This window comes from Polypterus senegalus, chromosome 17 (genome assembly GCF_016835505.1).
Source record: "Polypterus senegalus isolate Bchr_013 chromosome 17, ASM1683550v1, whole genome shotgun sequence".
Taxonomy (NCBI): domain Eukaryota; kingdom Metazoa; phylum Chordata; class Cladistia; order Polypteriformes; family Polypteridae; genus Polypterus; species Polypterus senegalus.
The window spans coordinates 18,007,994-18,020,878 of NC_053170.1; the positions used below are offsets into that span (position 1 = coordinate 18,007,994).

General features: G+C 37.3%; 1 protein-coding gene across 1 annotated transcript in view; it reads right to left on the reverse strand.

Annotated features, from left to right (window-relative positions):
- LOC120518018 (thyroid hormone receptor alpha) overlaps positions 1-12,885 on the reverse strand; it is an 88,812-nt gene that overhangs the window by 9,971 nt on the left and 65,956 nt on the right. Inside the window, exons 2-6 of the mRNA XM_039740568.1 lie at positions 11,900-12,179; positions 10,066-10,127; positions 3,377-3,477; positions 2,900-3,047; positions 399-604 (exon numbers count right to left, since the gene is read on the reverse strand). Coding sequence (XP_039596502.1) covers positions 399-604; positions 2,900-3,047; positions 3,377-3,477; positions 10,066-10,127; positions 11,900-11,955 — 573 coding nt within the window. The 5' untranslated portion in view covers positions 11,956-12,179. The remainder of the gene's footprint in view (positions 1-398; positions 605-2,899; positions 3,048-3,376; positions 3,478-10,065; positions 10,128-11,899; positions 12,180-12,885) is intronic.

The window sequence follows — 12,885 nt, forward strand, 5'->3', positions numbered from 1 at the left end:
TGTATTTACAAGAGAAGCAAAAAGAAACTGCAAGAATGGGTCATCAGGAACGCCTCTGAAATTCTGTAGCACACACCACATAATATGCACTGAAATAGCTGTGCTCTAACTTATGAATGAAACTTTGGAACATTCGACTGGTTGCCTAGCAACTGTTATCCTAGCTGGTAATTTACCTGCTGGCCTTCACTTGCAACAGTCACTTTCCATTTTCAAGCAGTTTTATTTTTCATCACAAAACGTTGCAGCTGAGAAAAGCTCCCAATAATAAATTTTACTGACCAGTCAGGCATTGCCCCTGCTGGGCTACAAGAAGGATTTCTCTATTGACTTGTCTAAAAAGTAGGTTATATAGAAGAGGACAAAGATAAAGACATTTGACTCATAGTAGCACTGACCAGGAACTTGCGCTTCTGCTTCCAGTGTGAGCCTTGCGCATTGGTGTGGCGATGGGCTTCAGTTACCATACGGATAAGGTCCCACTCCAGGGCAGTTGGCTCAGGACGATTCTGCAAGGTCCTGAACATTTCCTCCCTCTTCCGTTTCTCCCTGTTCTCCTCAATTAGACGTCTTTTAGCCACACGCTTTGAGTCATCTAGGACCACTATGTGGATTAGAAAGAGAGACGAGATCAGACTGTTTTATGAATCACAGAGCGGTTAAACTAGATTTTGCCATTACTATTAACTAAAACAGCAATGGGAAAACCTGGGAACTGATAGAAATACTGTCTGGGAATGTATGCATGTATGTGTGTGTTTTTTATGTATGCCTGCTGAGCAACTGTGGCTGCCAAGTAAAGTTGGCGCGCTTTAAAGTGCTCTTTGTTTTGTAACAAACAGCAGAGTGCATGAACTGAAATAATAGAAAGTTTCTCTAGAGGGCAGCATTAGCATTAAAGGGCCTGACCTGGAACACTAAACCTTGCACAGTATCCATTCTTTTAATTATCTCAATAATACATTTTTTTATGCTAAGTAATGGCGCAAGTAAAGTGGGTAAAATAGTTTGGCTCATTCTTAAATGATCTGCTTTGTCTGTACCACTCTTTAAATATTAATAGATGCTGTAACATTTACAAACTTTTTTCCTTTAGAGCAATTATGAGAAACTTAGGAACTAATACAGTTTATTTGATTTTTACATATGTTTCAAAGTAGTCTTGGTAACATAATGAAGACATAAGTTTTGAAGTGAGATGGTTATACTCTCAAATCATGGCGCCAAAGAGTAAGAATTTCATTGTATTCTGTATACATAACAATATAAACCTATAAAGACTGAGCTGCCAAAAAAAAATTGAGTAAAGCTTAAATGAAATAGGGGCAGCATGGTGGCGTAGTGGTAGCGCTGCTGCCTCACAATAAGGAGATCTGGGTTCGGTTCCTGGGTCCTCCCTGCGTGGAGTTTGCATGTTCTCCCCGTGTCTGCATAGGTTTCCTCCAGGTGCTCCGGTTCCCTCCCACAATCCAAAGACATGTTGGTTAGGTGCATTGGTGATCCTAAATTGTCCCCCATGTGTGGGTGTGTGTACCCTGCGGTGGGCTGGTGCCCTGCCCGGGATTCTGCCTTGGATTGGCTCCAGCAAACCCCCGTGACCCTGTGTTAGGATATAGCACAGTGTTTCCTAACCTTGGTCCTGGGGACACACTGTGGCTGCAGGTTTTAGTTCCAACCAGATTCCTAATCAGTGATAACACTGATCTCATTTAATTAGTTGGTATTATTTTCCTTTTATTCTACATTCAGAGAAGCACAGCAGCATGATTTTATATTTATAAGACATTTAGAAATATTTCTGCTTTTGCTGTATAAATGCTTAACTCTCTTTTGTTGATTTCATTATATTTTGCCCTTTCTCTGTGCAGTTTCTCCCCTTCGTTGTATCTTGTTAATGACAATTAAAAATGAGCAGAGCAGACACACTGGCAAACAACACTGAATAATCAAAGGCTGCAACTACTTTAGCATCAGACCCACTAATTAGTAAATAATGAATTAATTAAACAATTAGAACACCTAGAATAGTAGAATGAAAATCAAGATGAAAATATTGTTAAAAGGCAAAAATACATCATTCCCATATAACTGCTTGGTGTGTGTGTATATATATATATATATATATATATTTTTTTTTTTACCAAGCTTGGTTTTCTAATTTCTATATTGTTCCCAAAACACAGAACTTGGGAAATAACACATCATTTAATTAGCTCAGGAGTCCAATTAAAAACAGAAGCTGGTTGGAACAAAAACCTGCAGCTATGGTGTGCCCCTAGGACCGAGGTTGAGAGACACTGATATAGCGGGTTGGATACTGATTGATTGGTTGATTAAATGAAATAACTCTGCAGGATTCAAACTGGTAGAACTCAGAAATAATCAGAGGAACAAAAATGCCCCACTGAAAACTGTTGAGAGAGTGGAATGTGAGTGTTTCAACTTGAATGTCATGAAAGAGAGCAGTAGAACTCAAAAGGGTGCAACTCAAAACTGTCAGTTTTGACAGTCTTAATGGAAAATGATTAGCTCCGGCTGTGAACACTGACAGCTTAAAAAGGTGTAACTGATAATTTATAATGATAGTAAAAGTGCAGTAAAGTGTAACTCAAAATCCTCAGGAGTGAGAGCAGAATGCATGGAACTGCCGTAAAAATATGTAGCGCTCAAGAACAAGGATACCTTGAAACTCCTACTTAAAAGAAAGGATTAGTTTGTGAGAGGAACACTCAAAACTGTCAGCCTTGATAGTGTGACTCAGATGTATGCAAATTAGGAGTGAGTGTGGAGCTTGGACTGGTGTGGCTTCAGTAACTAAGGAGTAACAGGAATTAACTAATTAGACAGGATATCATATTACACTATTTTTAAGGAAAGGGCAGTGATGTTTTAAACTCACAGTCCATTGCCATGCCAACTGAAATGCACTTCTTGAAGCGGCACAGCTGGCATTGGTTGCGTGTGATCTTGTCAATGATGCAGCAGCCATCATACTTGCATGTGTAGGAAGGGTGCAGGCTCTTCTGAATCGTGCGCCGGAAAAATCCCTGCAGGAAGAGAAACACCTCCTTACACATCAAAAGCTCAAATGAATGGTCTCACGGGGAGAGTTACAATATCCAGTGTGAAAGCACTGTTACTGTTGCATTTAACAGGAAGTATAGAAAGAGGGATGAGGAAGTGAACAGCTTGAAAAGTATAAAAAGATAAAATTCAAAATGAAAATGTGTGACAGATATTAAACTTTCTAGGTACACCTTTGTACCACACAAAACCACAACTCACAATAACATAAGACATCTTATGGAAAGTGAATGTTGACCCACATCCTGCCAACCTGACATACAGATACTGTATGTAGGATAAAACATCTCACCTTGCAGCCTTCGCAGGTGATGCAGCGATAATGGTATCCTGTAGCTTTGTCCCCACACACTACACATGGCTCGTCCTTCTCCAGATAGCTGGGGATATACCCTGAACAAACAGCAATGGGATTGTCAGCACACTGAGATACTAAACACAGATAGAAATACAAACAGTGATGGATGGACCTAGAAACAGGACATGCAGATACCTGGAGCAAGGCTTCGGCAAATTTGCACACACAGCTACAACACATCCAGACAACAGGACTGACCATGCAAGTCTATATAATAGTCACTGGGGCCATTACCTTCACCACTTAAAGTGCTAGGAAGCTTTACGAATTACCCACTAGCATATGGTAGACCTGTGTAAGCAGTCACCACTTAAAGACGTATTTTGGCTCAATATGACAAATGATAGAAAAATGTTAATTGAATGTAGAGAGATATCACAATACTAGAATTTTTTAATTCAATATATAAATACTAATAGAAACTGAAAATTAAAAATAGCGGTACACCAATCAAGTAGTTGCCTGTTTATCATTTAGTATACTAGTATTTGTATTAATAGATACTAAATGACAATGTAATGAAGACTTAAATTTAATGTGTGATAGACATGGGGATTCTCACTATGCAAAAAAAAAAAAAAAAAGTGGGAAGGGGATTATAATCTTGGGGGGATTTCAGCGCAAAAAATATATAAAAAAAAATATATAATCATGGACTACCCAATTTATCCTACCATGTGCACATTCTAGTTTTATTCTCTGACATTTTCTCAGCTGTAACTGAAAAACACTACTTGAAATAATACAAAAAATTTAAATTAAAACATAATTTTTTCTTTGTGAATTCCAAAAAAAGGATGTTTTCATTTAAATAAACTCTTTCCAGTTGTTTGTAGAAACATGCTTTCAAAATCTGGTTTGTCAGAGATTCCCTGTTTCTAACATTTACTATTGTAATGAGACAAATTGATTAAAATTTCAAACATCATAAACTCCTGGTGCTTTAAACTGCCCCTTTTTACATTTGTACCAACTTCAAAACTTCCTGTGTGAAATCAGACTTTATAGTTTTACATGAATCCAGAATCAGAGTGTTTACTGGACTGGCTATACTTGAATTTAATTAATTGCAACTAAGAGACTTACATTCAGTAATGTTCCATTCACATATGATTTACTGGATGTGCTTTCACTCACATTTGTCACATGTTAGGAGCTATACTTACGAACGTTAATTTGCTTTAAAAAATATCAAATGACAGATGCAAATTTAGTATTTGTATATTCATATTTATTATGCTGTCTTCACTGTCACTGTTCATATTGTTGTAACTATGCGTTTCCACGATGAAAGTCTGTTGACACAGTACATGTTGTATATGATGTATTACTATGACATTTCATAAACATTTAATACATTTTATTTTGCCAATAACACATAGAGCAGCTTATCTCATTGCTAGCGTAAACAAGCCAAACAGCCACTTCCTTTGAAAGTTGCCTTGAGTTTTACTTGCTACCAAGGTTATTATAGTTTTGCCTTTTAATATTAGTTTTTATTTCTATATTTTATCAGACCTTACTTGGAAATTCGGTTTAGTTTTAGTTTTCCTTTATCGTGTATGTTTAGTTTTAGTTTAGTTTTTATTTTGCAAAGACATTTCTATTTTATTTTTATATATATTAGCTGCAGTTTTAGTTTTAGTAATTATAGTATGGTTAAAGAGCTACTATGGAGATTAGTTTTTGTGTCACAATGAAACAGAACTATACACTTAACGGGTTTGGATATAATATGCATTTAATGTTAGTGGAAGCGTGCTACACTACACAACACACTTTACTATTTGGTTTTGATTTTGTCTGATAAAAACAAGCATAACCAAAACCAGGTACTGAATATGAACAATTTTACACAATTTTATAATTTTTCAAATTTTTTCTGTTTCATTTGTGCTGAATAAATCTGCGCTGACTGTTTGCACTTTTTTTCTTTTCCTTTTATTGCCCAGAATCAATTTGTAACGTACTTTAGGTGAAAGGGTTTTTTACTCTAAATGTCTACAGCACACAACATATTCTTCTCCAACGACAATGTGCTTATAATGAATGCCTTCAATATTTCATTCAAAAATCTCAAACACTGGGCTTTGTTATTTTCTACCAGCCATATTGATCTCTGATTCCATCTCAGGCACAAACAATTTATAGACAGAATTTTGCACCTGCAGGCCTGGAAGGATATAAAAAATAAGAAAACAGATTCTACTGTGTTCTGACAGGTGTGACCATGAAAATCACAGGGGGTTAGGAAGAACAGGGCTCTTAGGCTTGAATCAGTGTGCAGACCCCACCTAGCTGTATTGAGGGAAACAAAGAAAAACAAGCATGTAGTGTCATGGCTGGGGACAGTGAGACTTGAATAGCCCATGTATAAGAATGGTAAACCCTTAATGAGCAGAGCAAGAGCAGGTAATAAGAGTATGGACAGGCACAAAATGACAGAGACAGCATCTGAGATTAAGAATAATATATACATTATCTAAACCTGTTTATCCAGAGCAGGATCACAGGAAACCTGGAGCCTACCCAAGCAGGTTTGGATGCAAGGCAAGAAAATCCCTGGTATGCAATATGTATGATATGGCTGATGTTAAGAACAAAAAGAATATGATATTTCAACTATCTGATTTGAGAGAAAGAGAAACAAATGGGGACAGATATTTTAAAGCATAATTCTGCTACTGGATTATTTTCACAATATCAGCTATTTTGAGCTGTGAATATGAACTAAAAAAGATAAATTAATAAATACAGAATAAATACAAAAACAAATTAGTATCTTTAGCTTTTCACCACTTGCCAGACTCTCTTTAACCATCTACCTGTAGTCCAGAAATATCAGGCGTGCTAATTGACAATATTCTGGACATAGTTAATTCGTCATTAGATACGGGGGTCTTTCCAGACTGTCTTAAGACTGCTGTAGTTAAACCACTGCTCAAGAAAATAATCTTGACCCCTCTGCCTTTGAAAATTTTAGACCCATTTCTAACCTACCCTTCTTAAGTAAAATTCTAGAGAAGGCAGTCATTATGCAGTTAAATGACCACCTCAATAAACATGCTATTCTTGATACTTTTCAGTCAGGCTTCAGAACAAATCACAGTACAGAAACTGCACTCGTTAAAGTAGTAAATGACTTGCGGGTAAATGCAGACAGAGGCCATTTATCTGTTCTCATCCTCTTAGATCTGAGTGCTGCATTTGACACCATTGATCATAATATTCTTAGAAATCGCCTTAGTCAATGGGTGGGCCTCTCTGGCAGTGTCTTAAATTGGTTTGAATCCTACCTGGCAGGGAGAAAATTCTTTGTGAGTTGTGGTAATCAAATCTCAAAGACACATGATATCCGATATGGTGTTCCACAAGGCTCTATCCTGGGTCCGCTGCTCTTCTCAATCTACATGCTTCCGTTAGGTCAGATTATCTCAGGTTACAACGTGAGCTACCACAGCTATGCTGATGACACACAGCTGTACTTATCTATAGCACCTGATGACTCCAACTCTTTCGATACACTAACACAATGTCTTACTGGTATTTCTGAATGGATGAATAGTAATTTTCTCAAACTAAATAAAGAGAAAACTGAAATTTTAGTAATTGGTAATAATGGATTCAGCGAAGTTATCAGAAATAAACTTGATGCACTAGGATTAAAAGTTAAGACGGAAGTAAAAAATTTAGGGGTAACCGTTGACTGTAATCTGAATTTTAAATCGCATATTCATCAGACCACTAGGACAGCATTTTTTCACTTAAGAAACATAGCTAAAGTTAGACCTCTTATATCATTGAAAGATGCTGAGAAATTAATTCACGCTTTTGTTTTCAGTAGACTAGATTACTGTAACGCACTCCTCTCAGGACTACCCAAAAAAGACATAAATCATTTGCAACGAGTGCAGAATGCAGCTGCTAGAATCCTAACTGGGAAAAGAAAATCCAAACACATTTCTCCAGTTTTGATGTCACTACACTGGTTGCCTGTGTCATTCAGGATTGACTTTAAAATACTGCTTATGGTTTATAAAGCCTTAAATAATCTCGCTCCATCTTATATATCGGAATGCCTGACGCGTTATATTCCAAATCGTAACCTTAGATCTTCAAATGAGTGTCTCCTTATAATTCCAAAAGCTAAACTTAAAAGAAGTGGTGAGGCGGCCTTCTGCTGTTATGCACCCAAAATCTGGAATAGCCTGCCAATAGGAATTCGCCAGGCAAATACAGTAGAGCACTTTAAAACACTACTGAAAACACATTACTTTAACATGGCCTTTTTATAACTTCACTTTAACTTAATACTGATACTCTGTATGTTCAATTCTTCATAATAACTATTCACAGTGGCTCCAAAATCCATACTGACACCTACTCTCTCTTCTGTTTCTTTTTCCGGTTTCTTTGTGGTGGCGGCCTGCGCCACCTCCACCTACTCAAAGCATCATGATGCACCAACATTGATGGACTGAAAGCCAGAAGTCTACGTGACCATCATCATCAGGTCCTTCCATGAAAACCCTAAATACAAAGAGGACTGTTTGACTTATGTTAGGTAGATTGCCCAGAGGGGACTGGGCGGTCTCTTGGTCTGGAACCCCTACAGATTTTATTTTTTCTCCAGCCTTTGGAGTTTTTTTTTTGTTTTTCTGTCCACCCTGGCCATCAGACCTTACTCTTCTATGTTAATTAATGTTGACTTATGTTTATCTTTTATTGTGTCTTCTATTTCTCTATTCATTTTGTAAAGCACTTTGAGCTACATTTTTTTGTATGAATATGTGCTATATAAATAAATGTTGATTGATTGATTGAGTAGAGACTCAGGGAATTTTACAAGGTTTGTAAAACTTTGTTGTTAACAACGTTTTTAAAGCAAAAGTGATTGGTCAGCAACAATATGCTGATCTTGTATGATGACCCTGTCAGTCTCTTGATCAGTACTGTTTTATTTTCAAAAATCGGAGTGGTTTCCCCTAGACTTTCTTGTGTACTCAAATATGGGGATGGATATTTGAGGAATAAACCGCAAGACAATTATTATATTATGTACATTAAAGAACCACCAACAACAAATCAAATCAAATTAATAATATACTGAACAATTATTATAAAAGTAAAGCTGAATAAATCGGATTCTGCAACTGCATGAATGGAGAAAAAAAAAAAAAAAGAGTATGTGTTCCGGTAAAGTACCACTTCCGGTCAATGGATTTGGCCCAAAAGTTAATACAGATCTACAGTTTTGGTGTAACAACCACATGCCAAATTTCATCCATCTATCTACAGTAGTTGCGTTTTTGAGATATCGTGTTTATACACACACACACAGACATAATTCCAAAAAATGTTATTTTCGGACTCGGGGAGTTCTAAAACATCAAGATTCATCAAAATGTCGAGAACAAATTTTTTTTAATGATTACTATACTTTCTCTATACTTTGTATACTTCGAGTCGAAGTGGCAGGCACCTAAGAAATAATCTGAAACTTTACTCACTCGTGATTTTTCTGTCCATACGGTAAAGTTTTTGTTGAGAACCGCATTCTGATTTCAGGCGTTTGAATTGCATTTTGATTTACAACAAGTGCAAAGAAAGGCAACACGTAAATCGCTTTCTATTCCACATGCTTTACCTGCATATTCAGCTTGCTCTGTCACTACAAATGCTGTGTGAACAGCCACCCTCCTTCACCAGCAGCCGTTCACTGGATGAATACATGCGAGCGGCTTGAGTTGGATGGCTTTCAGTTTTAGAGTTAAATGTTGTAAGGGTTAAAAACTAACAGCAAGAAAATTAATTCAAAAACGAATGCTGAAATTATGTTTAGTAAAATGTTATTTTATTTCAGTTAGTCTTTCCAGCTACTTTAATAGCATTTATTGGGACCGTGTAGAACATGGTTTATAAAAAGCGATTCATCTCGCCATCTACAGGTTAAACAATTACAACTCGCATCTAATCGGTCATGTCACGTGTTCTCTCAAAGTATGTAAGAATCGATTTCAGAGCTAACTCCACAATGGGTGTTCTGCCCCATGTCCCTTGCCTTGACAAGCACTTTTCTTTAATGATAAACATGATTCCGACAATCGCGCACTGACATTTTCATTTCTTTAATACTGCCATTTTAGCATCAACTTGGCACTGAAAAATCAGTTCCTGTGACATCTCTAACATAGCCTCTTCTTGGAGGATCGATCTCAGGAGAACAGTGACAGCCATGACCAATCAGCAGGACTTCATATGCACACACAAACATTTGTAGTGCTAAGCTTGTGTGGGACTTCGTCTTGAGTCTTACTTTATTTTTTTTAACTTGTGATCCTTAATTCCAACTCAAACTAGACTCCACAAGAAATGAAAAGCTGGCAACTGATGAAATGTTTTTGCACTTATAGATTGTTAAACCAAGCAGATTTAGCTATTACGGGAAAAAAGCATTTAACACAGCAGGCCTGCAAGCTCTATTTTTCACAACATTTTTCTCAGCATGTCTCCATGCCGACAGTTGTACAAGGCTATATGCATATATGCGTATGTTACATACACACGCACAATATTCCAGCTCTTTACTATCTGACTGGGATTAACTGGAATGTATTACTTACCAGACATACTCTTCACCGAACATTGGCTGTTTTTTCGTTTACGTTTTGGACCGTCAAGCCACCTAAAGGGAAGACAGAAGACAGAATAAGCTTAGGAGAACCTTTGCTAGGAAAGCTAAGTTGCAACAAGGGGTTGTTGCCTTTTCTCACACTGAATGAGATGTCTATTATTATTGTGATGATCAGAAGCCAATATTTGGTATGAAATGGTAAATTACTAGTAAATTGACTAAATAGGAAATAGTACTAGTAAAATTAGTAAGATGAATAAGGCTGAAATTATGTTAACATATTAAACTCAGCAAATGAAAACTGAACAAGAAACAAATGGTTGGTAATATTTGAATAAAAATCAATCTCCAGTGTGAATTTGCTTTTCTCCCAGTCTTCTGTGTCCACTTTGTTTAAACAAGGAGAAAAAATAAGCTGTTGGCCACTATAGATCGTTGGTACCAGCGGGCATCAATATTTCACACATAAAATCTCCCTGACACAGTTTTTCCATTAAGAAACTGCAGAACCTACACAATCCCCAGGTCAACTTTTCATTAGCAGTCACCTTGCAGAACAAGTTAGGCCCACAAATGCAGAAAAGCACAGTGGACAGCAAATGCCAGAATCTCCTGAGTGCATCAGAAGAGTGCAGATTAACTCCAGCAGTGGGATGATAGCCAGTAGTCCAGGGTCTACAGGCCAGCAATTAGCAGAAATGCTATAAAGTCAAGTCAAGAAAAAACAGGAATGACACAACATACCATTAGGAAGCAGCCAAGACATCACCGAGTAAAGAAGACAGTCATACTAAAGGTCAAGTATCTAGTTTGAAGATACTGCAGTAGGAACCAAATTTATTTTGAAGGAACGTCTGAAGGTTTTTTTTTTTTAAAGATGAGTGTAGAGAAGGGTTCTACACTTCAATTAACAAGTTCTAGCAGTGCTAGTGGGAACAAGGTGGTCTCATTTTTTGGGGGTACTGTTGTGCATTTATCTTTCTGGGAAATTGTTGCAGGCTTTGTAGCTAAAACACTGAACTTCAAACTACAAGGCTATAGAAACTGGACATCTGACATGAAATTCTGGTGTAAGGCATCTGTCTTGTTCTGCATAAGCAAAAACTATGCTAGAGAAATTAACAAAAGATGGTAGATAAAATACATACTTGGTGACTTGCTGGAGGGGTGCTGTAGAATTTCCTAATTTTTCAAGACAGAGTACCCTACTGACCCTGAAACTGGACTGCATTTTAAGAAAAGTGGTGGTTTAATTACCGCCAATTACTCAATGTACATCACTGAGAAAGTCACTTACCGTAATTTGCAAATGGTGCAAGTGTGGAAAAAAAAATGCATGAACATTTAACTTTGTGATATGTAAGTCTCATTAGATAAAAGTGTTAGCTGAAAATACTTAATGGATTTTGCATGGCTCCCCTTTGTTTGATAACTACTGAAGTACTGTATATATAGTACACTCTGATTTTTTTAAGGTTTATGAAACAACTCAGAAATGAAAATCACTAAGCAGGTGCTCTTGTGAAAAACAAACAGCACCATTTACAATTACAGCCGAAAAAAACCCAAAAAACACAGGTACAAATACAGATGTGCAGCTTAAATCTGATAAGAAAGTTAAACAGACACAAGCAAAGCACATATAGAAAACCCACAGCTGCGAGAGGTAAAGCACACCTTTATTCATGCAAGTAACATGCACCCTGCCATTCAGAATTTTCAACACAACAGTGGCATGACACTTCCATAAAAACAGACACAAGTGGTGTGACACCTGAGCAGAGCTAACCAATGAAATGTTGCCCACAGGGGCATATTCTCACCGTTTTTCTTCCCCCTCAGACAGGTTAGCTTCCTGCTCTCTGGGCATGTGTTCCATTCACCTCGATCCCATCCAGCAGCCAATTACGAGAGACTGAGGCAGGCCCCACCCTCCAATTTGCACTTTGCATTCGCAGACTCTAGTTTGGTCAAGCTGCACTCACAAAATAGCTGCCCTCTCGGATTCCATCACAATGCTTTCGGAAAAAATCCAAAAAGGGCATTCTGCCCCTAAGCCAATCAGATTCTTCAGTGAGGAAAGGGATGGATTCAGCACAAGATCTAAATTAAAGAAAATCAAGAAAAGTGTGGAGTCAGTGTCAGAAACATTTTATTTATGATTGTTAAAAACACTAAGGCTAAAACAACAGCAATGGAATAAACAATTATTAACTGTAGCTTCAAGTGAAGGATGAAGGTTCAAATGGTGTAATGAATTCTTACAAAAACCAGGAAGAAAAGAAAACTAAACAAAAAACTTAACATGTCCTATCATTCTTACTGTCCGCTTGCTACTGCCTACCACTCTTCAGATAAATGTCTAGCTTGACAATGTAATTGGCAGATTTCTTAGCTGGCTTTGTCTATCTGGCTTCCAATTCCAGGTTGATTGGCACAGTTCAGTTTTGTTAGCCATTGTCAAGATTTGAAACAGTATAGCCACACAAGCATTCATTTTGCAAATTTTGGAAACAATGATAGCAATCTTAGATTAAGAGGAAAACATTTCTCACTCAGCATAAAAATAATTCAGAACGTGTGTAAGAAACCAGCCACTTCAATTCCAATCATCAAATCTGTCAGCGAAATTAAAAACTACCCGGCCAATTTCCATCACTAGTGGACTTCCACAGGCCTAGCAGGCATATGCTTTACCCAAAATGCATAATAAGTAATGGAGTGCTAATAAAAGATTAAAACAAATAGCAGGTCAACACACAACAGCAAGGCAAGAGTAGCTCTTTAATCTACAACAGCAACGATTCCC